The 26,897-nt window shown below is 40.3% G+C and overlaps 3 protein-coding genes across 3 annotated transcripts in view; 1 reads left to right on the top strand and 2 right to left on the bottom strand.

Moving 5' to 3' along the window:
• The window catches only part of pcca (propionyl-CoA carboxylase subunit alpha), a 28,925-nt gene extending 24,769 nt beyond the window's left edge, over positions 1 to 4,156 (bottom strand). Inside the window, exons 1-3 of the mRNA XM_020623422.1 lie at positions 3,952 to 4,156; positions 1,183 to 1,260; positions 419 to 466 (exon numbers count right to left, since the gene is read on the bottom strand). Of these exons, the coding sequence (XP_020479078.1) occupies positions 419 to 466; positions 1,183 to 1,260; positions 3,952 to 4,005 (180 nt within the window). The 5' untranslated portion in view covers positions 4,006 to 4,156. The remainder of the gene's footprint in view (positions 1 to 418; positions 467 to 1,182; positions 1,261 to 3,951) is intronic.
• A 423-nt stretch (positions 4,157 to 4,579) lies between these two features.
• rnf166 (ring finger protein 166) lies at positions 4,580 to 19,174 on the top strand. The gene is made up of 6 exons (XM_020623431.1): positions 4,580 to 5,771; positions 9,172 to 9,328; positions 9,748 to 9,860; positions 10,519 to 10,633; positions 13,069 to 13,176; positions 16,337 to 19,174. The coding sequence occupies exons 1-6, from the start codon at positions 5,596 to 5,598 to the stop codon at positions 16,400 to 16,402; spliced, it is 735 nt and encodes a 244-aa protein (XP_020479087.1). The 5' UTR covers positions 4,580 to 5,595; the 3' UTR covers positions 16,403 to 19,174.
• Positions 19,175 to 21,072: 1,898 nt separating this feature from the next.
• cyp17a1 (cytochrome P450, family 17, subfamily A, polypeptide 1) lies at positions 21,073 to 24,727 on the bottom strand (the record flags this gene model as incomplete). The annotated part of the gene is given in 3 exon segments (XM_020623430.1): positions 21,073 to 21,480; positions 22,210 to 22,313; positions 24,558 to 24,727. Coding segments are annotated over 3 exon segments (552 nt in total), but the record flags the coding sequence as incomplete, so codon positions are not given.
• Between the last annotated feature and the right edge of the window lie 2,170 nt (positions 24,728 to 26,897).

The following is a 26,897-nucleotide window of genomic DNA, read 5'->3' as shown; positions in this document are numbered from 1 at the left end:
TTGCATGTGTTTTCAGTTAATGCAGCGTTTTCCTTTTTGCATGTGTTTTCAGTTAATGCAGCGTTTTCCTTTTGCATGTGTTTTTTGGTTTATGCAGCGTTTTCCTTTTGCATGTGTTTTCCGGTTAATGCAGCGTTTTCCTTTTGCATGTGTTTTCCGGTTAATGCAGCGTTTTCCTTTTGCATGTGTTTTCAGTTAATGCAGCGTTTTTCCTTTTGCATGTGTTTTTTGGTTTATGCAGCGTTTTCCTTTTGCATGTGTTTTGTTTAATGCCGCGTTTCTGTCTTGCATGTGTTTTTTTGGTTAATGCAGCGTTTTCCGTTTGCATGTGTTTTGTTCAATACCGCGTTTGTGTCTTGCATGTGTTGTGTCTTTTGCATGTGTTGTGACCGTGTCGGCCACCGTAAGCTAGTCTTACCCTGCAAGCAATCTCTCCTCTGTTGGCAATGAGGATCTTATCAAAAGTCTGCAGAAGGAAAGAGGTGACACAGCATGCTTAACAGAACATTTGTCAATAAGAAGACTAGCAGCACAGACACCTTCTTCACACCCTAACTCCTGAGAAAGATATAATGTACCATTATCAGCATCACATCACATCTTGCCTCACAGTTATTAATTTAGACATTTCTTTGAGTCATCGTACTGTTCAGTGGTTACACTCAAATAGGACGAAAGAGAACCTAGCTACCATGGCTTCAGTAAATATTCAGATACCCTTTACTTTATGAACACTAGATTGTGTTGTATATTTAATTTCAAATAGATATCACAGCTAGCCAAGTCAAAAACCAGACAAATCCCATAGAATATCTGATGGAAAAACTATATCTGGCACCACCTAAAAATGGCAGTTCACAGACATTTTGCATCCAACATAACAGAGCTTTAGAGGATGTGTCAGGTAAATCCCGATGTGCAAAGCTTGTAGAACTTTATCCAAGAAGACTTTTATAAAGTCCTGAATTGGGGTATGAATTTTTTTGACAATGAGAGATTTATTAAACATCAAAATCTGAAATTTGCCAAAATTAAATTTGGGTTATTAAGTGAAGATTGATGTGAACCTGACAAAGTGTCCATTTAAAATAAAATCTACAACACAATTTGTGAAAAAAAACGTGAAGGGGTCTGAATATTTACTGAAGCTACTGTAATTTCTGAAGCACATGTATGCATTACCTGCTCACTGGGATTGTAGACTGTGGAATATTGAGCCTTGCTGTGCAGTGCACAGCATCTGGACTGCAGCGAGACATACTGCAACAAATACACACTACATTTTACTTTATTCATTATGTAACTAGAATAGGAAGAAAGGAAGCAGGAAGTATGGAAGGAAATAAGGATGAGAGAAAAGGAAATAAGGATAAAGGAAGAATAAAAACATTATACCAAGAAGGTCAATCTATTGGTAATAAGTATTAATAATATTTGAAGGTAGTAGTGCTGTCAGAAATACTTTTATTAAGAGTACAGATGTAGTCATTCAAAGTTTCATATTATTTCACAGTGTTACGTTTGTGGTGCCCTGACTGTGATGTTGGGTCAGTAATGCAGCGTTTTAACCGCCAGGCTCATAAAATCCACCATACAGTTCACTTTTCTGCCACCAGGTGTTGCAAAGCCTAGTATACTACTGTATTTGTGGACACACAAACAACATAGTAGGCTACTGACCATATTCCTTGTCATACAGATAGGCTGCTGCACCAGATAAGTAATTAGCTTCTGATCTGTTACACTGTGTTTTTACATATCTAGTCAAAGGCCTATTAAACATGGTTAACACAGCAAGTTACTGAAATAGTAAACACCATGTAAAGTATGCAACTACAATGAAAAAATTAACTTCAGTTTAAATATGATACATCGCACAGCTGCTGTCATAACCCTGTATTTATGTGACTTTGACAAATGAAGTGTCTTGTTTAGATGGGTAAAACATCCATGGATGCGAGAAAATAGTCTCTGGAATTCCTCTCCTACATGATCCCTACCTTCAAGATTGATAAAGAGAGGATAATGCAACTTGGTGCAAAGTTATAAAAACTACCAGATAAAGTGATGATGTAACTACACCGAGCTATTTATTATTATTTTTATTATTATTTAGCCATTATTTAGCCACCTGTAAACCTCATGGGTCAAGAGGAGGGCAGGGCAGACTCCTCACATCTTGGACACAAACAGTTTGAACTCCTCTCCTCTGGATGGTGCTACAGCTCACTGTACGCCAAAACAGCCAGACACAATGACAGTTTCTTTCGCTGTGCCATCACTCTGATGAACAGTTAATCCTCGTCTGTATAACAGAACAACAGTCTGCACACAGCCTTGTACACACTAATCTGAAAGCACTTCTGCCACAGTGTGTATATATTTATAAACAGATTCTTTCCCTTCTTATCTCTTTCCTACTTTAAATGCATATATTTTCCTATTTTCTTACTGACTCTCATGAACAGTGTGAGACTCTGTACCAGAGACAAATTCCTGTGTGTTTAGACATATTTGGCCAATAAATGTGATTGAGTTTTGCAAAGACATGCTAACAGGGTAGCATATACACATTTTCTGCTAAATATAAGGACACTGTCACATCACTACCATGGGTCAAGACACTCATAGCAACAGGTGAGAAGTGGCAGAGGTGATGTTGCATGACTTACTCGCTTTCAGTGATCTAAACTGTAACAACTGTGATTGTATGCATCACATTTCTTCATTCATGTCTCTCAGTGGTTGGACAAGAACAGAAAATCCCCCCTGGTTTTGCATCTGTTCAGTGGTTGTACAGACCATCTCCTCTGATGTCTTCTGTGTTGCAGTATTTCAGTAAAAGTAACTGCTGTTCTACATCTGTTAGTTTTAACTCCAACATGACCCACTCAGTTTCAGTCATCATTGTTAATAAGTAATAAAGAAATCCAACACAGTGGCACAGAAACACCACTGCCAACTAGCATTTTGGTAATGTAATTGCAGGGCAAAACAGACAGCAGCGCACAAGTATAAATGCTCACAATGGCATAGGTCACTTGCATAGCCTTGCATTTCCTGAATCATGTATAATTTATATGTGAAGGCTGATAGAAAAAGAGAAGAGAACAGGCAGAAAGCTGTAAAAAGGTGGAAGGAGAAAACCAGAGACTCTTCAGTCACTCTGCTGAAAATTCTAACAATCAAAACACAGGAGAGGCAGAAAAATGTCCAAAAACAACAAAAAATAAGGTGTGATTATTGAAAAACCATATAAGATGTAAAAAAGTAATTACAAGTCTAATAGCTGAATCTCCTATGACCTGTTTAAAGATTAAATTGTGTCTGTAGCTGATAGTATGCGGAACTAGTTAAAGCTCAAAGAGGCCGTTGAGGAGGATTTGAATATTTTGACCATTCTCTGGCATTATAAATTTTGCCGAAATATTTTAAAAATTATTAAAAGTAGAAAAAAGTTTAATAAAAGCATAGCCCTTAAAGACCTGGAGTCTTTATTTGAATGTTTTTTTCTAGCTGAAAGTATGAATAAAGTAGTCAAATGCCAAACAAAAACGTAGGAAGAAAAGGTGGGCATAGTTTTATGGATGTAGGATAAGAAGAGTGTGAACAGCATCCACACAGATTAACACCAGCATTAATCAGTACAACCTCTGAGATGACGTCAAGAGCTACGTTTGATTTAGATAAGACACCACACTCCATTATTTCCTACTCCTGCTTTTCTAACAATTTTAACAGCGTGGTTACTGTCGCTTCACCCACATCTAAGGGAGCTCCGTGTCTGTGTTAATGTGTATTGTCAAATAGCTGCTGGACTGCCCCCAACACATTAGCAGCAGGTTCGACACTGCAAACAACCGTCATATCATTGGCATGCTGTTAGCAAAAACACAGCTGTCAGGTTGTTGAACGAGCTCGTGATGTCAACTCATTCTGTGTTCAGCTCACCTTTATAGTTAACTGCACCCTGTTGAGTAATGAAGAGAGACTGGGCGCCGCCATGTTGCCGAGCTGTGACCGTCAACGAGAATAACGTCCGGCTGCAGCTACACCAAACGCACTTCTTCTTCGTCGTCGTCTTCGTCTTCTTCCTCAGCTGTTTTAATGACGGTTGGCAACCAGCTTTAGGTGCATTATCGCCATCTTCTGTCTGTAGTCTACGTCAACAACCCGGTATTATAATGTATGTTCGGCTAATTAGTCCAGTTGTCCCTAAATCATCGAACATTTTCCCCTGCTTACTGCGTCCATATTTTATAATAGTTTGCTAACTATTTTCCCAAAGTTTTTTAAAGTTTTTGTAACTGGGTAATTATTTCTAATCTTTTGTCTGCATATTTCCTGCAGATGATCATCCCAGTTGTCATGTTACTCCTGTATAAATTTTCATCCACACCAAACGTTTCCCCTCTGATTTTGACAATTTAATGCTGCCTTCGGTATGTGTCTTACTGACAGCTTGCTTGGCTAGCTTATCGACCTTCTCATTACTCATTTGTGCTGGAACCCATATTAACCTGATTTCTTTTCCTTGACTGACTACTGATATTTGATACAAGACATTCATATAGAAGATTTTGCTGTTTTTTTCACAAATGCAGAGATGGCAAGTCACTGCATATAAGAATATTATTTAATCTATTCTCCAAAGCCCCATCAGTACCTTTGCTCATTGTACTCTGCCTCAGATAAGTTGTCCAACCTCCATAACAGAGCATGAAGAAAACTCAAGCCTCTGTCCCAGCAGGCATGCTGAGGGGCACCACCAAGCACTGCTTCACCCCAGTGCTACATTATTCATATACCAGGTCTGCATTTTTATTTTTATGTCTCCAGTGCCACATTTGGACTTGGCAATAACTGAGCAGAGAGAGAGAGAGAGAGAGACTTAAGGGGATTGTGTGTGAAGCAAGAAAAGAGTAGAGTTTAAAATCACTATTGGGTGCAGAGGATTTCGGGTAATTGGAAGGGATCAATCTGATTCACTGTAGAGATAGGACAAATGATTAGTAAATATGATTTTGTTGTTTCATTTCCAGAGCTCAGGTACTTTAATGCAATACTCTACCCACTCCGATGCAGTAGGTGGCTGCATGCATGTTAATCACTGGTTCACAATCCGCCAGAAAACAAAGAGAAGAAGCAGAGCAGTAAGACTACAATCTCCATGAAGCACAACGTGTGGAGAGCTTTCATTGTAGTTTCTTGTGTTTGTTTAATATATCCATGGCGTTCAGTGGCGTTTTCCCAGAAGCGCTAATTTGACAGCCAAGTGGAAGTTACATTAGATGGACTCCATGAGTTTGTAGATGTATGTTTTTATGCAGGTCATCTTCGTAACGTGCTGACACTCGTCAGTGAGCCCTGCTCCCAATGTTTACTTCTCCGGCATGTCTTCTCCAGCTAGGGAAAAGTAATGCTTTGCTTCAATGAAGCTGATTTCATGAAAACAAGACTGACAAGCTCCCATGTTTCCAAGAAATAAATTGCTATACAGATAATGCACTAACTTGCATCAGTTTGAACAGCTGGGCAGCTTCCTCTCTTCGGGCAGCGAGCTGTTGTCGTCAATTGCAGATCCTCTCCGGCTCCATGATGGCGATGTTTCGGAGCTTTGTCTCGGCGAGCACTCAGTTCCGTCAGCAGCAGCCCAGCAGCGACTCAGGCTCGTTGGCAGCCCCGGCCGAGAGCATCGAGAGCCAGTTCTCCTGTCCAATCTGCCTGGAGGTCTACTATAAACCCGTCAGCATCGCCAGCTGTGCTCACACGTAAAGTAGCTACTTCTTGTTTGAATATGTGCTACTGAGTGTGGACATGCAGTAACCTAAGATGATTTAACGCTTTTAAGTGTACAGCAGCTTGTTTCATTGAAGCACACAGCTTTGTTTTTAATGTAATGTGTTTTATATTTGTAACATTAACATCATACCCGAGGAAGGGGCTCATTTGATGCATAGCTAGTGTTTATGTTTCTAAGTAGTCGGCATTAAAACATCTGGGAGATTTGCACCAGGTAATGGTAGGCTATTGTCATACATGTTTGACTGACCTTCACGCCATCATTACACTCATGATACTCAGGTTATAAATAGTTAATGGCTACTTATGGTCGGTTAAGTATAACGCAGTCACTTAGATATAAAAAGTAAATGGATCAACATCGGTACTTTGAATTTATGTTACAGTTGAGGTCAGAGGTTTACATAGGCTACACCTAAGCTTAAGACAAAAAACCCACTAATCACCACTACAGAGAGGCCATGTTACCGTTTTGGCAAGTCAATCCATATATATACTTTGGCCAGAACAAAAGAAAATTTCCCACAGTTTATCAGGGACAGATTTATTTCACTGTTTGTTCACAATATCAGAATTCCAGTGGGTAAAAGGTTTACATACACATACACCATCCATTAAACATCCCGGAAGCTTCTGAAAATTCATCTCACAAGTTTAGTTCCTGTGGCTGTACTTTAGGTCCACCCTGCAGACCCAGTGTCCTTTTCATGGAAAAAAGAAAAAAAAAAATTGGCAAAAAACTTAAAAAAAAAAAAGAATTCCACAAGTGTGGTTTCTCCTGATCATGACAATCACTTTAATTGACCAAGTATGTTACACACACAAGGAATTTGTCTCCGGTACAGAACCGAGGCAGCCATCTGCGCCGCTAACTCACACGCACACTGATGGCAGTACTGTCCCGGCCATCAGGGGCAACTTGGGGTTCTGTGTCTTGCCCATGGACACTTTGGCATGTGGACTGGGGAGAATGAGAACTGAACCACCAACCTTCTGGTTAGGGGATGACTGCTCTACCTCTTGAGCCACAGCTGTCCATATTTGCAGGTACCACGCTCATCTGTACAGACAGTAGTACACAAATATAAACATAAATTAAGACTGGACCCAATTATTCTACTACTTGGATATTCGTTCATTGGGTAGGTAATCGGTTTTCTTCAGTTAGGAGCAGATGTGGCTCTATCTCCTGAGCCAAATAAATCAGTGGTCTCTTGTAGGATGTCAGTGCCCCCATCCATAGGGTAAAACTGATTACTGATGGGTTTGAAGAGAATGAAAATGATGTGAATTATATACTGTACTCAGTGCATCACCGGATCTCATCCCAGTTGTGCAATAATGGGAGAATTTAGACCAACATGTTTGATGGTGTTCCCCCCACTGTCAACAAAATAGCAAATGAGGGAATATCTTCTGGAAGAATGCTGTTTCATCCTTCCAGTAGAGTTCCAAGAACTTGCAGATTTAATGCCAGGGACACTGGTGCTGTTCTGGCAGCACATGCTGGCCCAACACCTTACTAAGACACTTTGTTTGTGTTGCCAGAAGGTTTTATGCTTTTGTCCACTGGTGCTACGACAGCAACCACCTTTTGTTATAATGTGGCATTATTAAATTGTCAAACAGCAATATCTAAATTGGACTGGTTACACAAACTGTGCATTCGCATAGGGAACTATCTGCCCTGTAATGATTCTGTAGCTCTGAGAGTGTGTTGTCCAGCTCCCAGTTATTCTTTTATTCATATCAATAATTGAAGTTAATAAACTTAATATTTTGGAACTGGGACTGGCATAATTTACTTACAGGTGGTGGACCCAAGATGGCAGTGCGTATGTACGCAGCGGCTCAGGGCTCTCGGCTTTTTGTTTCTCTATTTGTATTTTTGTTGTCACTACAGTTTTCTGAAGCTACCATCCAGTATGGAAGAGCTGTCAGAGTGGGCCTTCACCAAATCAAGGAAGAGGCCCAACACCAACAGGGAGAAACCAGAAACAAGAGGGGATAACACTGTCATCCCTTATGTGGCTGGTTTATCAGAGAAGTTAAAAAGGATATTTCACAACCACAATATCCCAGTTACCTTTAAACCAGAGAACACCCTGTGGCAGAGACTGGTCCACCTGAAGGACAAAACACCCAGACATAAACAGAGTGATGTGGTGTATGCAATTAAGTGTAGTCAGGAGTGTAACGACTTGTACATTGGTGAAACTAAGCAGCCGCTTCACAAACACATGGCCCAACACAGGAGGGCCAACTCCAGTGGACCAGAGTCAGCAGTCCACCTCCACCTGAAGGACAAAGGACATTCTTTTGAGGACAGTGAAGTCCAGATCCTCTCCAGAGAACATCGCTGGTTTGAGAGAGGAGTTAAGGAAGCTATTTTTGTAAAAATAGAACACCTCTCACTAAATAGGGGTGGTGGACTAAGACACAACTTGTCTTCCATCTACAATCCTGTTTTGACATCTCTGCCCAAACATGTCCACCAGGGCAATAGGCATTGGTCAACAGGGGAGGATCCAAAGACAGGTAACGACTCTCACTGATACTGGGCTATAACAACTCAGTCATTAAGGGACATTGTTGGCCTTCAAAGGACTGAAACACCATCGAGGGGGATAAATATCTCTGGCTCAACACCAGTCAGTCAGAACTGATGAAGCCTCTTGGATGAGAGGTGAAACGTCTTCGATCTAGAAATCTAAGTCCAGTTTAGTTTTTTCTAAGGTTTTTTCAGTTTACTATGTCCTGGATGACTGAGAATCTGCACAGACAGCCATACTGTCATGTCAGTCTTTTCTCTTGTAAAAGTAGACCACAATGTTTGAAAACACTTCTAATAAAATACAAATCTCACCTTTATGTGGCTTGTCCTAGTGGGTGTTGTTTTTCTTTTCTCCTCATTCTGCAATTTGCTAAATAAATCCAAAGTATATCTATGTATCAGTGTCACTGTTGAAGTGGGTGGCCCCCCCCCTCAACCACAGGGGGGAAGTATTGAGCAAATTGCTGCTTGGCACACAAAAATGAGGAGAAGAAGATGAGAAACCACCAGGGGCTGGGGCGACCTTCTATTGTAATGCACACTGGCTGATAAAAAAATAAAATGTAATAAAATAAAAACAAAGGCTTGACCAGAAGAGGCTTATCTGATGGAGTGTAGCGGGAGGGAGTATAGTTCTCCAACCAGCCAAGAAGTAACTCAGATGAAGTATAAGGCCCCTAAAAGTTCAGAGAAGTGCGCCCTACGTCAGCAGGGTAAAGAGAGGAAATTTTGCTTGTCCCTCTCATTACCATTAGTTAACAGCTTAGTAGAACTTGACCTTTTCCTCCCCTGCTTTTTGTTGTTTGCTGTTCTAGGTTCTGTGGAGAGTGTCTGCAGCCATGTCTTCAGGTGACCTCGCCTCCCTGCCCTCTCTGTCGTGTGCCCTTTGACCCCAAGAAAGTGGAGCGCTCCTCCAGTGTGGAGAAGCAGCTGGCCTCATACAAAGCACCCTGCAGGGGCTGTAGCAAGAAGGTAGAAACTGACCATCCTGTACTCATGTTAAAAATTTTTGTCTGTTTATTATTGGACACTGGTATTTATTATTTATTTATTTTACAGCAACTGTGAGAAATGAAGGCACCTTGAGGTGCAAAACATTTTAGAAAACAAATAAACATCAATAGCACTTAACAGAAAAAGTTCACCAAAAAAATACAACATTTCAGGAACAAATTATTGACAAAACAAATCTACACACTAAAAACTGTTCCTTTTACTATTGCTGTTTAATGTAAAGTAACTAATACTAACTTCATCAATTATAATGTAAATTAGCACAGAGTTGTAGCCATATATTTAAAAACCTGATCGTTATGTAAACTGTGTTGCAAGTGAGAATGTATGGACAGAACACATGGTTAGCGTGTGTGTGTGTCTCTGTGTCTTCTCAGGTGGCTCTGGTAAAGATGAGGTCCCACATTGCTTCCTGTTCGAAAGTACAGGAGCCAATAGCCAACTGTCCCAAGTTTGTCCCTGTGGTACCCACCTCCCAACCTATACCAAGGTAGAGACACTCTGACAACACCAGTGCTCGGTGAAAAAACAATGTATCTTCACATTAACAGTTTCAGATTACTTTAATAAAAATCTCTATCTCTGAAATGCCTAATCTGTCAAGAACAGCAATAATCTCTTTTTTTTTAACTATCAATGACTATAGCTCCCATGGGTCCTAGCAATAGGGGTGCTATCACAGCCTCAGTGAAGTTGTAAATTGCTCTATTTAAATAATTTATTCTTAGTTATGATAATGTGCTCAAATTTTGATTCACAGTGCAAAAGTAGATACTTGTATACTGTATCTTAGAGGGTTGAAAACCCCCATGACCGGTTTCAGTTTAGATCATCTATGGAAAAACACAGAAGTCTGCTTGAAAACAGGGCTGTTTTTCTTTAACTCTATAATCTAAGCCGTTTAAACCTGAAACCAACTATATATATGCAGTACATTTGATATATGGTCTGACTCTCCTGTGTAGAGGCATCTAGTAAATCACACAGAAATAAACTCATGATCATTTCATAGATTGTACATGCACACAGTATACACCATGAGTCATTAGAGTTCACCTATAAAAAATAGAACTAGTTAAAAGATTGAATTACATACTACAGAATTGTGATAGGTCATATGATTATGTTTTGTGTTCTTCCATATATAGCAATATTCCGAACCGATCAACGTTTGTGTGTCCGTTCTGTGGAGCCAGAAACCTGGACCAGCAGCAACTAATGAAGCACTGTATGGACAACCACCGTAATGATGCTAATAAAGTGGTAAGAGACAAGTATTTAATACAATTAATTACATTATTAGAACTAACGTACTCCTGGTGTGCCCCAGAAACAGCCATTTTTGCTGATTGAACTTTTTAATAAACCAATAAACTATTTGAAGTTTTCAAGAGCAGTATTTGCATTATGATTACATCTACCTAGCTCCAGTGTTCCTGGTGTTTTGTCCTGCCACCCCAAAGACACTGCTCTGATGTTGTGCCTTAGGGTGGTTTCACATTCCATCTAAACTATGTGTATATACACATATATTTTATAACTGCTTATTTCTATTTTTTATTTTCCTAATGCACATTCTTTTTTCTTCTTTGCACATTCTTTTATTTTACTTGTTGTCTCACTCTTGTGTTGTTTACTGGACTGAAGTCAAATTCCTCATGTGTTCACCACACCTGGCCTATAAAGCTAATTCTGATTAGGGACCTGGGCCCAGATCCAAGTTCGCTTGACCCCAAAGTCCAGTTCATTTTGATCAGTGTGAACCTAAGTGTGCCAAACTCAAGCACCGTGCCCGAGTCCACTTGAAGAAGTTGTCTCAAGCACTATTTCACATGTACTCTAGTATGGTCTGCAAGAGTTGTGAATGCAATTGAGCTGAAACAAGGAAGTGTGCTGCTATGTGATGTCAAAACTATCGGACTCTGTCAGTTTAAACATTAACAAACATAGCTGTGAAAGGATCTAAGTAGTAGATGAGTAATGAAGTAGCAAAATTCTTGCTTGAAATTTGGGCTGAAGAAAATACTGGATAACTGGATACTAGACACGAAAACTCAGATTATGGACGTATTCATCAGTATTTACATGTGCGTGGAAGAGAAACTAATGTCACCCAGTTGATGACATGAGTGGTTGCTTCTTCTTCTTTCTTCTTCTTGGTGGATTGCAAACCAACTACGTGCATACTGCCACCTACTGTACTGGGCTGTGTATACAGTGGCAAGAAAAAGAATGTGAACCTTTTGGAATTTCATGGTTTTCTGCAATAATTTGTCAAAATGTGATCTGATCTTCATCTAAGTCAAGAGTACTGATGAATATAATGCGCTTAATATAACACAAAAAATTCTGATCTTTCATGCCTTTATTGAGAACACCATAAAAACCTCATAGTGTTAGTGGAAAAAGTATGTGAACCCTTGAGTTAATGACCTCAAAAAAGCTAACTGGAGTCAGGTGTTAGCATACGTGGAGTCTTGTTAAGAAAATGAGTTTGGAGGTGTGGACTAGAGCTACTTTGACTGATAAAAAAAAAACACAACCATTTTGAGTTTGCTCCATACAAGAGGAATATGCTTATGTGAGGCATGTCTTGCCAAAAAGAGTTTTCAAAGGATCTACGATCAAAAATTGTTTATATACATAAAGATGGAAAGAGTTAAAGTGATTTCAAAGACTTTAAAAATCTAGTCTATAGTTGGGCAAACGATCTAAAAATGGAGACACTTTGGGACTGTGGCTACTCTACCAAGAAGTGGGCTCCCAGTCAAAATGGCCCCAAGAGCACAACGAAGACTCATCAATGAGGTAAAGAAACAACTTTGAGTGACAGCCAAAGATTTGAAGGCATCAGTGGAACTGGATAAAATCTGTGTTCATGAGTCTACAGTACGTAAAACATTGAACAAGCAGGGTGTCTTTGGCAGGACACCATGAAGGAAGCTGCTGCTTACTAAAAAGAACATTGCTGCACAGGTTTGAGGTACTGATTACTGTATGTAATTACATCAGCCCTGGTTTAGGTCCAACTAAAGACATCTGTTACATGCATGGCTTAAAGTTCTCGAGCACTGTGCCAATATCCCAGCATGGGGCCAGGCTTTGTTGGATTCAAAATAGATCATTATATGTCTATGTCTTGCATATTTCTTTTCATATCATTGTCATGATATTTTGGACTAATTTGGCAACGGTTTGACAACAGTAGACCTATTGTGCCACATAGGCTGCTCAGAGACCAACAGGGGAGTGACCACTGAAAAGTCTGAACAATAGGCATATTGGATATCTTTATGGCTTTTAAAGTGGACCTGGGCTTTGATCAAATTACTAAACTATGGTTTCTGACTGAGGAAAGCATGAGTACAGATAGCATTTTACTGACATTTGGACCCTTTATGTTAATGAGAGAATAGGCCCAGTTCCTCTTGAGCAGAAAGTGATTGTGTGACAGAGTGCGTTAGAACTAAATCAGTAGCAAGCTTTACAGATGCTACTGGCACTTTGAAAACTACATTTGTGTGGATCCATGAGGGATAGGACTAAATGAGGCCCCCAAGGTTAACACCACTGTGATAATGTTTCTATTTAGATGTCATCAATAATAAAAACCATCATTGCAGTGTGTGAGTCAGTGTAATTGTCTTGTGACTTGTGGCAGTAGCTTGATGTAGCCTAAACTGTGTTTGTATTTCCAGGTGTGTCCAGTGTGTTCAGCCATGCCATGGGGAGATCCCAGCTATAAGAGCTCCAATTTCCTCCAGCATCTTCTTCACAGACATAAGTTCTCTTATGACACCTTTGTTGTAAGTTGTGATACTATTAATTTTGTCTTTAAAAGTAACATTTGAAAAAAATACAGAATATGGAAATATGGAGCAGAAACAGACTTTACATTTATCATACAGTGATGCTGCCATGTAAACAGTGTTTTGATGTGAACATACCCGTGAGTGATCAGCTGTAGGCCTACATGGTGCAAGCAGACTACAGGTTGGCCAAACATTGGCACATGCTGACAGTCACAAGCCCCACGCACAGCTGATATGTTCACTGTTGCTGGTTGACGTAAGCCAACATAAAGCAGGAGTTTATTCAACATTTTGGAGTCATTTTATCACTTCTGAGTGTAGAACTTGTTTTCTTATAACTTTAGTCAGCATTTGAGGACTGGTCATGACAAATATTGGGGGCAACAATTTTCCATTTTTGATGATAATGGCAACTTCGAGTTGTGCTAGCTCACCCAGATTAGGGAAACTAGGGCACCCTCCTGGAGCTAGACCTGGGAGGGGAGCTTTCTGGTGAGCGTCTGGTGGCCAGGCCTTGGCCCCTGGGTCCTGGTTGGACGCAGCCCGAAGAAATGACATAGTGCCACTGCCCTGTAGACCCACCACCTGCAGGGAAAAGAATCAGGGTCAGGTGCAATGCAAGTCAGGTGGCAGACTAGATCGGGTACCTGGATGTGTTGATCCCTGGCTGCGTAGGCTAGCTCTAGGAACATGGAATGCCACCTCTCTAGTGGGGAAGGAGGTGGAGTGATACCTACTAGATATAGTTGGGCTTAACTGTGGAACGACACTCTTCAACTTATATCTTAACCAAAAGGCATTACAGTTAGACTCTATCCTTTTCTGGAGTTGCTCAGGGTGAGAAGCGCCGGGCGGGTGTGAAGATACTCACAAATTCCAGGTTGAGTGCCGCTATGTTGGAGTTCTCCCTGGGGAATGAGACAATTGCCTCTATGTGACTTAAAGTCACTGAGAGGAGAGCCCTGGCTGTTGTATGTGCCTATGCACCAAATGGTAGTTCAGAGTATGTGGCCTTTTTGGAGACACTGGGTAGGGTCCTTGAGGAGGCATCATCTGGGGACTGCATAGTTGTACTGCAGGACTTCAGTGCCTGCCTGCCTGATCTGAATCCAAATGGTGCTTTGTTATTGGACTTCTGTGCTAGTCATGGATTGGCCATAAGAAGCGCCATGTTCAAGCATAGGGTTGTTCATAAGCGTACTTGGTTGCATAACATCTTAGGCCTTAGATCAGGGGTGCCCAATACATCAATCGTGATCAACCGGTAGATCGTGAAGGTAGTGTCGGTAGATCGCGTGCCATTCAAAAATAAATTAAATGTATCGGCATAAAACACGTGCCAAATTAATTATGCAAGACCAACAAACAAAAAAATACCAAGGCACTTGTCTTATAACAAAGTTAAAATGCCTTTAATTAAATTGGCATGGTCGACGAACAAGGTACGAAAAAGTAACAGACGTGTTTCTACGTCTAGCCTTCTCTAGTTACAGCATATGACAAAACAATCTAAGTGAAACATATTAAGTAGCACTAATGAACAACAGGTTAAGTCATTTCTTCTCACTGAAAAAAGAGAAGGGGAAAAGGAAAGAAGACACATATATAATATCATTGCAAACACCTAACAGGAAAATCAGCACAAATATACACAGATCATATCATTATGAAAAATGTTTTAAATCTAAATTGTCATTGCGGCCTGGTTATTGAGTGGCCTTGAGTTTAAATATCTAAACACTTTCCCTCTCACTAAGTAATTAAATTTTATTTGCTTTATGTATAGATTGTGAAATATGATCAATGCCTTTAGCTTTCAGAATAGATGTGTTACTGTTGTTTCTCTTAAAGATTTCTGTCTGTGGGATAGGCTTAATTCATAGTCCTAATGGCATATTTATGTCCTGCAAATCTACCTTTGCAATCTCTGTATTGTTCTTCCCATTTATAAAAAAAACTCTAGAAAGAGAATGTTCCAATTTGTATATAACAAATGTCATCTTACAATTAATGAAATGTCTAATTTTATATGTGTTATTATCATGAATACATTGAAAGATTTGACATTTTAAACATCAGGGCAGTGACTACAGTGACAACACTGAAAACATCCCATAGGTTTAGAGGGAACCCAGGTAGGTTTATGATCCACAGGTAAATAATTATGAACAAGTTTATCACTTAAATTAGATAAACGTTTAAAACTAAATATAGGGAGTTGTAAAAAAAAAAAAAGGTGCAATTGTAGCATTGCATTGAAGCGTAGTCCACTTCTTTTTGATTATATTTTTAATTTGATATGCTTCTGTACTTAAACTTAGTAAAAAAGGAAACTCTATGCTGAGAATTCCTGTCTTGCAAAAAATCCTGGTGTTCTAAGTCCTTGGCTTTCCTCCTAGCAATTCTCCATTTCTTCAGCTTTCTGATCAGAATAGTCTTCATTATCACAAATTTTCTTTAATCATTAAAATTGACTATGTGGTATGCAAGTTAAAATCTGAAACAGTGGGTGTTTCTCAGCTCTCTTATATGGGATGTCATTTCCCACACTTGTCTTTTCCTTGCATTTCAGTCCTGTACAAGTAAGATGTGAGAAAACGATGCAAAGAAAACATGTGAGGACTCCAGAAAACACATTTTTAATGATGTACTCTAATTAGATTCAGATATGGTGTTGTTCCTTCTGGATGTGTTAGCATCTAAAGCTAATGTGTTTATTTTGGTAACAATAGCAACATAGCATAGTCACATTTTTACCTTAGTATTGAATTAGTATAATTTTAATTTGGGCGCAATTCGAGCTTTGTAGAACATTTATTGCTTTTTGAAACATCAGCAGTAACCAGAGCATTTTATTGAATTGTCAAACTGACTCAGTCAGCTATCACTAGCTTCAAACTGGGGCTGTATTTTGTACAGTGTGTAGCAACCAGCTATTTGAAGTTTGGGAAAAGCTAGGAATCAGGAAGTGATGGGAGGGGCAAAGAGTGGTTGGGAGTGGCTTATGTTGTCAGTTTTTGAGTCTCACTAGACCCTGTAGCCTCTGAAAAGAAACTAGGTAAAGTAGTGGATGGTTTAAATGAATGTTTTAAATACATGTGGGTAACACTGTATGATGTGCAGTGACAAGTAGCTGTTTGTTACTTTTTGTCAGGACTACAGCATTGATGAAGAGGCACAACTGCAGACAGCTCTCGCACTGTCACTGGCTGAAAACTGACAACAGACACAGCACCACTATTCTTTCACCATTGGTATCAACTCCACTATAACCAGTGTCACCCTTGAACCTCTGCATTGTTGCTGTTCCTCCCTGCCTCACTGGGTATCAACCAGCTAACAGAGATCCACATTGCAGAGAAGTTCCTTCAACTTTGGAGTGGGTGATAATCTCACTGTGGCTTTGGAATGGCTCCAGTGACTATCATGATGAGCTATGTAAAGTTGTTTGGAGCCAAATAAATCGCATCACACCCTGACTTTAAAAATGGCAACCTACAGTTTGGAAAATGTCCATTCTCTCCCAGGTTTTGTTCTTATGACAGTTGCCATCTGGACCAATGAAGGGCTACCTCCATCGAAATGAGCTGGAAACCTACTGAGACCTGCTGACTCTAAAACCCTCACTAGCAGCTCAGGCTGCTGACCATTAGTCACTTGCTAGGTGGTCCTAACTGCTGCTATTCCCTGTGAATGACCTTTGTTGATAATCAGTTAATAATAAATGATTAATAATCAGTCTGAGAGTGGGGCACAAACTCCAGTATCCTCTACAGCATAGTTTGCAGTGACCCAGTTTGGCAAATTCACTTTTTTAAGAGTTCATATACAGTAGCTAGGCAGCAAGAATGAAAGTATACATAAAAAAAAAATAAAGTATACAACATGATGAAACAATAGCTCCTCAAGTTCTTTGCTGTTGCCAGACAAACACAATCAGAATACGTATGAAAGCAGCATTGACAGGCTAGAATTCTAGTAGAACATAATATTAGTAGCTGAGATAGCTGGCAGAGGGACTACCCACCTTACTCGATATTTTCAAGCTCATCTTTTCAGTCATGTTACTGTCAGCTTTATTACACTGGTGTGAAAGTAAAGGCATCTGTCGCTGTTGTCTCTCTTGCTTGCTCACTCTCTCCCTCTCCAAAATAGCCTAGACTTTTCCAGTGCAAAAAAAAAAAAGATCTGAAGACCAAGTACATTGCGAAAAAAATATTCCAGAAACATTTAAAGCAAACTTAAGACCAATTTATGTTTTCCACATCCATATGACGAAAAGTACATTTCATCTTCTGCCCATGTCCATAAGACTCTGTGCAAACCATCTGCGCCAGCAAGCATACATATGTGTCTGCAGAAACTTGTTGTATAGGGAGAACTGCTTCCACTGTCCACGTTTTGAATAATGTCAGGCCCTTTAGCCTCTTACTAGCATTGTCTATCATCTTAATCTCAGACATTTAAACTCCCAGTTTATTTGGCTCATTGTCATTTCAGTGCTTGGCCTGTAGGCTCCTCCACAGGTGTATCAGGAAAGCTTAAAATCAGTGTTCAGTTGTCACTGTGCACAGTGCGACTGGTCAGACCCTGAGAAATCATGGTCAGTCTTGATATCAGAAGGTAGTGGCAGGTTAAAAGCTACTCATGAGGTAGTAACATTTTCAGAATAATCAGGTTTTCTGTAGTAATCCATTACCATATTTCTTCAATCTCAGAGACTTCACCTCTGTCAGTAGACTGCAGCCAGCTGACATCCAGACCTGTGGGACAGATCATCGCTTGGTCCAATTTACTGTCATGTTGAACTAGTTTCCACAATAAATTGGCATTTCATTCTCAGTTCTGACACAGCGACACCAAAAGGGAGTTTTTCAGGCCAACATATTATGGTATAAACCCTGGAAGCTGAGCTTTACTCCATTTCAGCTTCACTGAAGACAACAGGAGAGCTTCAACTGCGCCAATGAAGGAAGGATGTCGTCTCATGTCCAGAACAGCTCAGAATGCCAATTATATTATCATGATTCCAGAGTTTAACATTTACAATAATAGACATTAAGATCTCATAAACTGTCATTATAAGCAAAGTCAGACATCGCCTGTATTTTTTATTCATGTGAATATTTGCAGTTGTCAGCATTTTTTTCCTACCACATTAATTTGTAGATATTAGTTGGAAAACAACCAGTAAAGATGGATGTGCTGGACTGAAATCTAATTTCCATCTTACTGTTTTCTGCATCTTTATGTCTTGCTACAAGGAATATTTTTCTGATGCATCTGCCAAGATAGATGAGTATTAAAAGATATATTTTTGAAAAAATGTTTGTTTCAAATTACAACCTTTCAGGGACACAAGTTGATTTATAAACTGTTTGCTGTCACACACACACACACACAAGAAACAGGACTAGAGAGAATGGGACTGGTTTAAAACAGGTATTTGATATAATCTAACCAACAGATGGCAGTCCTTCTCCAGACATACAGAACCATAGAAAGGTCAACACTTGTGCACACTGACATCATGCTTGCTGTAGAGGCAAAATTTAGGAAACAAAACAAGGTCACTTAGGATAATGTTTCCACAGATGGATGCATTTACTCTACCATTTACACTCTAATACATTCAATTTTTAGTTTCTTTTTGTATAACCATAACTATTATTTAATTGTTTAGCTATTAAACCTTATTGTAGATTGAGTGTTTTATTAAACAAATATCTTGTAAATTACCAATGGTGCCAAGAGATAAATATTATTTGATAGAAAATGTACCATTACTTTTGTGTAAATGAAAAAAAAATTTGACTACTTAATTTAAATGAAGCAGTCATTTACTTAATTCCATTCATGTTTTTGTTGTCAAAATAATTACAATTGACTGGGAGTGCTGCAGCAGAGCTGGCTGGGACCCAAAGTAAAAGCAGCATGAATTCTACAATGGAAGAATAAGGCTGTGTGGAGGCAAAAAAAAAAAAAAAAAAAACTGGATGAAGGGTGAAGGCGACTTGAGAGCAGTCATTGGTTGATGACTCAGGATAGCTGCGTGATTAGAGTAGTTACAAATACTTTGCATTGACAATATTGATTTACATTTTTTGAAATTGGATACATTTACCCTGAGCATCCGACACTGGCTGGCATCGGGGGTTTGTGTGGTTGGCTTTCGGGCACAAATATATTTTAGGTATCACGTCAGATGTGTCAAAACTTTCTGACAAAGACCTGTTTCATAGTTATAATATCCATGTTGATGTGAATGGTAAATTCGAAACTTGTTATTATGGTAATACCAATATGACCTGATATTATTACTCAGAATTTAACATTTCTTCTTCAAAATTAAGACTCATAAATGTGTAACATAGGCACAGTGAAAAGATCCATCTCTAAACAAGTGTCAGTGTCCTCCATAATTTGTACATCTTGCTCAAAGTATAATAATGGAAATCTTTCACATAAATGAAAACAAAACTCAAAAAGCTGAAGGTAGTCTCTGTTATCGTTCCTCCTCATTACTAGCCTAATGGTAATCCTCTACATGTTAAACATGCATTTTAGGTTTAGCTGAAGCCAATAGCGGTTCCAGCAGTCTGAGCTAACTAAATCAAGTGAGTGTCCTAGCAAACCTGCATGTGGCTGCCACAATGTATAATTCCCCCAGGGCTCAACAAGAAAACACTAACTGTAGAAACCTAAAGAGGTAACTTCACAGTAACAAGACAAACTTTGGAAGATCCCAATAAGGTCTGGCTAAATCAGACTGCCAAACCCTATATTATCTTACAGGTGCATTTTTGCATAGAACAAGGTCTGTGAAGGTCCAACTTCATTATCAGAACTGTAACCTGGTTGAACCCAAGACCAGCTGCAGTAGGTAACAGGGTGTCAGGTTCTGACTGTACCCAAATAAAGTGAGTTTAGTGTAAGATGGTATAGCACTATAAAGCCTGCTCTTGAAGTTGAAGTGATTTTGAGTTAGATACAGTATTTCGACTTTAGGAATCCAGATCTCTGATGAACCTGAACAGTCTGAGCTGCTCTCTGACAGTTGTATCTCATTCTAGCTGGTATACAGATGCACTCCACAGATTTCACACATAAAACTAAGTTACCCATTATGGTAAAGTCTACTCAATCTGTTAAAACGCTTGTTCTACTATCCCCTGGCTCTGGGGGAACTTTGTTCATTAGAGAATATAGCCCCCGTGGTGTTACAGCAATGTCACTAGGTTTACCTCAGCTGGAGCTCAGTCTTAAAGTCATAACATGAAAAATGTTACAAATATCATTTCCAGAAAATTTGGGGCATTTTCAAAAATGCTATAAAAGCTAAAGTCTGATTTGTTAATTTGCTTGAAACTTTATTTAATGGACAAAAGTACAAAGAAAAGGTTTTCATTGTTTTCACTGACCAACTTCATGGTAGCAACACTTTAATCATATAATCTTAGGATTATTTATTGTCATTACCCATGTACAAGTACAAGGCAATGACTATAAAGTTGAATCTAATCTAATCAATAGTTAATCATTTAATAGGAAACACTTTTCTCTGACTTTTAATTCATGAAGCTACCAGAACCTTTGGGGCAAAAACAAAATATAGACTAAACTGTATTTGAGTGAAGGCCTAATGGTATGTAGGCCAACGTTTGTCCTGAGTTTCTTTAGTGAACTAGCAGTTTCATAGTTTCACAGTTTCACAGCAGTTCACTTTTCACAGACTTTCATTTTTTTAAATTAATGTGCTATAACTATTTCACAGCAGTTCAAATACTGTTTATCAGACCCAGAATTATATTTTTAAATAGTGGAGCATGTTGGTTGAGATTGTGTTTCACTGTTAAAAAATAATAACAAATGTCATACAAAGCGTTATTATTTTACTTGTCTAGTTCACTGGTGCATGCTTGATCTCCTTCCTGATGATGTATGTTAAGATGAAACAAGCCTGACAGACTCTCACACCCTAACTGAGAGCCACCACTGCAAGAGCATGGGGCAAAGCTCATTACGCCTGGCACTGCTTTCTCTCCCAGCCTGGTCTGGGCGTAGCATTCACCTTGTACTTGGCCGGCTGGAGGACCACACCAAATTTGCCTTCCAGACTGGGCACAGAGTGGCCTGGTGGGACAGAGAGAGTGAAGCGCTGTAGGATCCAAGACAGAAAGAGAAAGACCTCCATCTTGGCCAAGGCCTCACCCAGACACACCCTGATACCTGCACCAAATGGCAGATAGCTGGGTGATGGGGTGATCAGACCTGTGCCATCACTGTTCAGGAACCGCCCTAGAGATGAAGAGAACGGGAATCAGAATCAGCACACGCAAAAGTAAAACCCTCATACACAGAGTTCAACTGCTGGCACCAACAGAGGTGCTGGCGTTCATGGAGCTAAACGGCACAGATTTGTGCCGCATGTGAAAAATAGTTAAATGTGACATTATTGATGCCACAAAAATCTTTCAGTGTCACTGAGTAAGGATCAAGCAACAGTGCAAAGGAACAGGGCCAATTCATTCAAATTTCAAAAATACAAATTTTCCACTAAGTAGAATCTGGTTATTCATAGAGTTTGGGTTTTACTTGGTTAATTCAGATTTCATTTAATGAGGAAGCTGCTTCTGGAAAAACAAGTTGTTGCTCCAGTTCAATTCACCTCCACTGGCCTTCACCACATTACACTGGAGGTGAAATGATTTGGAACAACTTGGATTTCCAGAAAAAGCTTTCAGATTAAGTGAAATTATCCTGAGTAATTAAGGGTTTCCCCCTCGGAACAAGACATTGCTGTTAGTGTCAAATGTTACGTTTAATATTTCCTCAACATATAGGGTAGCAGCCATGTGCTCAATAAAAAGCACAGCAGCCAGACATGGCTTCTTTTGTATCATCATTAATCAAGTTCTTTATTTAGCTGAATAAAAAAGAAATTAATGAATGACACTTGACAACTACACATGAGACCATCATTTTCCAGGACATAATATGGTACAGTTGACTGAGGTTTCCTCTCACCAGGGTCAAAGAGCTCAGGGTTTTCCCATTCCTTCTCATCATGGTGCAGAGACCACATGTTGATGATGACGTGGGTTCCTTTCCTCACTATAAAGTCTCCAAGGCTACAGACGAGGAAAGAGACAGAAAGGGAGCAAACATGAATAGGTGTTTCTAAGATTTGATTGTTGCAGTTCTTCTGTTCCTTCAGAATCAGTCCTGTTTCAGTCATTACACAGTTTTTCTAAGGTGCATGTCTATATTTTTTGCACACTGGTGTGTTTGGCATTTTCCTGCCATGAATGAATGGCTTGCACTGAGGTGGGAGGAGAGGCACAGTTGAGGCTGTGTGTATGCTAATTAGGTAGCGCAGTGTTCATTTGGTGCTCAATTTGAATCAAAATTAAGATAGTGAAAACACCTGCTCAGACCACTTCTTATTGTAATCACAGGTACACTGCAATTTTAGAAAGATACTCTTCATCCAAGATAAATAAAATAGTCCTTGCTGTGTGGCTATATATATATATATGTATATGAATGTCCTTACACACCACCTGTCATTCAGGATGCAGCCACAGAGGTGAACTGCAGCTGGTGTTTGGGAATCAGACGTTTACTGTACACAGAAGTGACAAAAGTAATACATGAAAGCAGCTCATGAGCCATGATGAATAACAAGCACCATGCAGATGTCCTGATCGTTCCTATTAGGCAGCAGATAAAGTCATTCCGACCTCACTGTGGCTACTGTCACTGTTATGTGACAGTTTCTCCAAATGATCAAGTTTCACACAGACATATCTTCCTTACTTTCATGGGGATATGTATTTTTGCATTTATGACGTTTGATCCAACAAAGTAACTGGAGGTGGAGATAAAGTGGGCTGTGAGCTCTGGTGGACCACAGGCAGTTTCACCATAAACAGAATGATTACAGTATAATTTTGCTGTATTATTTTAAAAACTGTAAAACATTTATAAGGTTGCATGTGGGTGGCTTGACTGGACATAACTAAAGCCAGGCCTGACCTGTCCTGACACCAGCTCACTGTGTGTTCCTCCTTTTAACAATGTATTCTCCTTCATTTCCACAATGCACGCAGTAACCCCGGCTGTGCACAAACATTGTGCTGTACCTGTGGTCACCAAAACTGCAAAACATGGTTGAACATACCCTTAAGTTCCTTGCACCTTGAATTTAGGCATGAGTTTAACACTGCACCCTATTTCAGGAAAATAGAGGCATAGACTCTTTATAAAAATGGATGAGGTGACAGATCCCTGGAGATCATAAATCCCGCCCCCTCTATGTTAACCAATGGGACATGAACCGAACTAAAAATTCAAAGTACACATCAAGTACATTTTTCCAAAAGGTAATTTCTGTTGTTATTTATTAGATATTGTAATGATGATTTGTGTATAAGTGGTCATTTTTCTACTAAGTTATTTTATGAAATAAAAAGTGGTGTATTTTACGCGTGAAGCTGGAGCGTGAATCTGGAGATAAGGCAGGTAGATAACAGTGAGCTGACAGGTGGTAAGGCAGGCAGGCAGTTTGGAGAACCAGCAAGTGCACACAGCTCGAGAGTGTAGGGCTGGGGAACAGAGAGCTGAAGAGCGCAGAGCTGGGGAACGAAGAGCTGGTGAGTGCGGAGCCGAGGAACGGAGAGGTGGTGGGTACAGAGCTGGGGATTAAAACTGGAGAGCTGGAGAGTCGGTAGCGTCTCGGGAAGCAGGTGAGCGTCGACAATGAGGACGGGGAGAAAACTAACGAACAAGTTGGAGAACTAATGGAAAAGGGCGTATATATACACGGGTAGCTGAACTGGGAGGTAATGAGTGGTAGGTGGATGTGATGATGAGTGATTTCTCTGGTGGAGACGTGACAGGCAGCGAGAGACAGGGAATCCGGGGAAAAACAACAGGAAACTAGCAAGTATGGATGCAAACCATAACAATATTAATGTTTTGGCTTCACCTTTGCATAGTGGAGGGAAGTGGTGACATGCTTTCCATCTTGATCACTGAAAAAAAGGACTCACCGGGTCTTTGGATTTACACAAATTATGCTAGTATATGCAACGCAATTCATTCATATTTCCTCTGTTAACATAATTCAAACTAGTTAACCCCTAAAGAAAATTATGTTGGTTTTACACATTATCATTGTGTGGGACCGATGTACACATTACAATGAAGCAAATCCAACAAATCTTTTTTTTTTCAGTGTATGGAGTCTATGGTGTAACATAGCTACTGCTGTATTGATCATCACATATTGATTGCTTACACTGTAACCATCATGTCAGAGGTGGATGACAGTAAATGGCCCTGAATGAGTGCCATGGCAGTGGTGAGTCTACCTTGTGTCACTGAGGGTCACACGAGGGATGAGCAGAGGGGCCACAGGACGGATCCTTAGCACCTCCCTGATGGTGGCCTCCAGGTAGGGCAGACTGGCTCTGTCACTAAGCTTGGGGGACCGGTCCACCCCAATCTTACTGTCCAGCTCCTCCTGGATCTGCCTCTGGACCTAAACAAACAGTTTAAAAGATTTATTATAGATTGTTTCTCTTTATTTTTTCTATTCTCTTTCCAATATTAAATGCACATGTTTTCCTGTTTTGTTACTTTACAAACGCAGTCTGAGAGCCTCTGTACAGAAGTCAAATTCCTTGTGCGTTTAAAAATACTTGGCCAATAAACATGATTCTGATTCAGATTCAGATTCCTTATGTGAACAATTGTTTGGACGCCGTAGTGTAATACAGACACTGTTGTTAACAAAGTTTGTTCATGTAGCATATTCAGCTGGATGAAGATTCGTCATCTATTCATCTTTTGCATTATATTACTTAAGAGCAAATCCTACACAACACTTCAGAAGTGTGTCTTGGCTGTCATCGTTCATTAAGAAAAAACCTAAAGTAGTAGTGCCAGATCATGGCTGAAGTGGTACCTGATTGACTCCCCTATGTATCATCCATCATGATGTTTAACTGTGGATATCATCATATGCGAGTTCCATAAACATCACCAGCCCTATGTTTGTGATGTTGTTATGGCCTATGCCATCTGAAAACACTAGAGTGGACCCAAAATGCAACACTCAAGACTCAGAGCAGGTTACTAGCTTTATTGAGATTAGGCAGGTCAAGAAATTCCAACCCAGAAGGTCACAGGAACGGGAAGGAGTCATCTGGGCAACTGGTGAGTATGATGAAGAGAGCAACCTAGAGTTGCAGGAGGAAGGACCGTCGAAGGTGAAGATGAGGAGGAGCCAGATGAAGATAGAGGTGAGTTGGGGAGTGTATGGATGAAGAACCCGGTGTTGGTAGACAGTGGAGGATTGGGAGTACAGGAAGCAGAGGCTGGAACAGGTAATAGATGATACCATCTTACATGAAATTGGAGTGAGGAAAGATAAAGTGAATTGGTATCTTCCAGCTTCTGACTGGCTGAACACACCTGAGCCAGGTAATCAGCAGCAGGTCAGGCAGGGATAGTTGGAAAACAAGCAGGACAGTGGCCCTCGAAGACTGGAATTGGCCACCCCAGATTTACAGGTATTGCACTGAGGAAAGGTATTTCAGGTACTTCCTGAGCTGGCGCAGGAAGTTGGAGTGTCAATTTCATTTCAAATCCTACACAACTCCTTCCTGAAGTCCACTGTCATCTCCACTGTTTTGAGCATGTTCAGCTCCAGGTTGTTGCGGCTACACCACAGGACCAGCTGCTCAACCTCCCATCTGTAGGCTGACTCGTCACCATCTTGGATGAGACCAATGACCAATCTGCAAACTTTAGGAACTTGACAGAGGGGTCCTTTGAGATGCAGTCGTTGGTGTAGAGTGAAAACAGCAGAGGGGAAAGCACACATCCCTGGTGGGCGTCTGTGCTGATTGTCTCGGTGCTGGATGTGGTTTTCCCCAGCCTCACCTGCTGCTTCCTGTCTGTCAGAAAGCTAGTAATCCACTGACAGGTGGGGGCAGGCACAGTGAGCTGGGTCAGTTTGGAGTAGAGGATGTCCGGGATGGTGGTGTTGAACGCTGAGCTGAAGTCCACAAAGAGGGCCCGTGCGTAGGTCCCTGGGGAGTTGAGGTGTTGCAGGATGTAATGCAGTGCTGTGCTGACTGGTGAACTGGTGACGAGGACACGCCAGTGCCCGGCTTAAGTACTGCCGGGCAGATTGGTGTCAGCTATGCTGGGCGTGCCTTGCTGCCAAGTTTGTTTGCTGGCATGTGAGGGGGTGGAGGTGCCAGCCACGGGCGTGACAGATGTGTGGTATGATCTTTAACAATTCAGCTATGAGGATGCACGGTATGAAGTTTCTTCCTACATAAATGTGAATATTTCCTCTATAAGTTACACAGTTTACAGTAGTTTTACAGTGACTTGTTGATTTTTCTGAGTTTAACACTGACACACTGATAGCGTTTTCACTGCAGTTGCTGACATTATAGATACAGTATATAACCACAGACATTTCTGTTCTAACGCTGCTGAGGATGTAGCATCTGTGATAACACCCACAGATTTCTGAAGAAATAGTTTAAAGTCTGGATAATCAGACACTGTGATTTTCATATGTGGCACTCTGTGGAAGGCAGGCACAACAGCTAACTGATGGGCTGAGCTAACATACTGCCAGTCATAGGTCTACTTCTGTTTAACCCGTATTATCTCTTAAATGGGATTATTTG

Source organism: Monopterus albus, unplaced genomic scaffold, assembly GCF_001952655.1.
Source record: "Monopterus albus unplaced genomic scaffold, M_albus_1.0 scaffold299.1, whole genome shotgun sequence".
NCBI lineage: Eukaryota > Metazoa > Chordata > Actinopteri > Synbranchiformes > Synbranchidae > Monopterus > Monopterus albus.
This window is presented reverse-complemented; position numbering and strand designations above follow the sequence as displayed.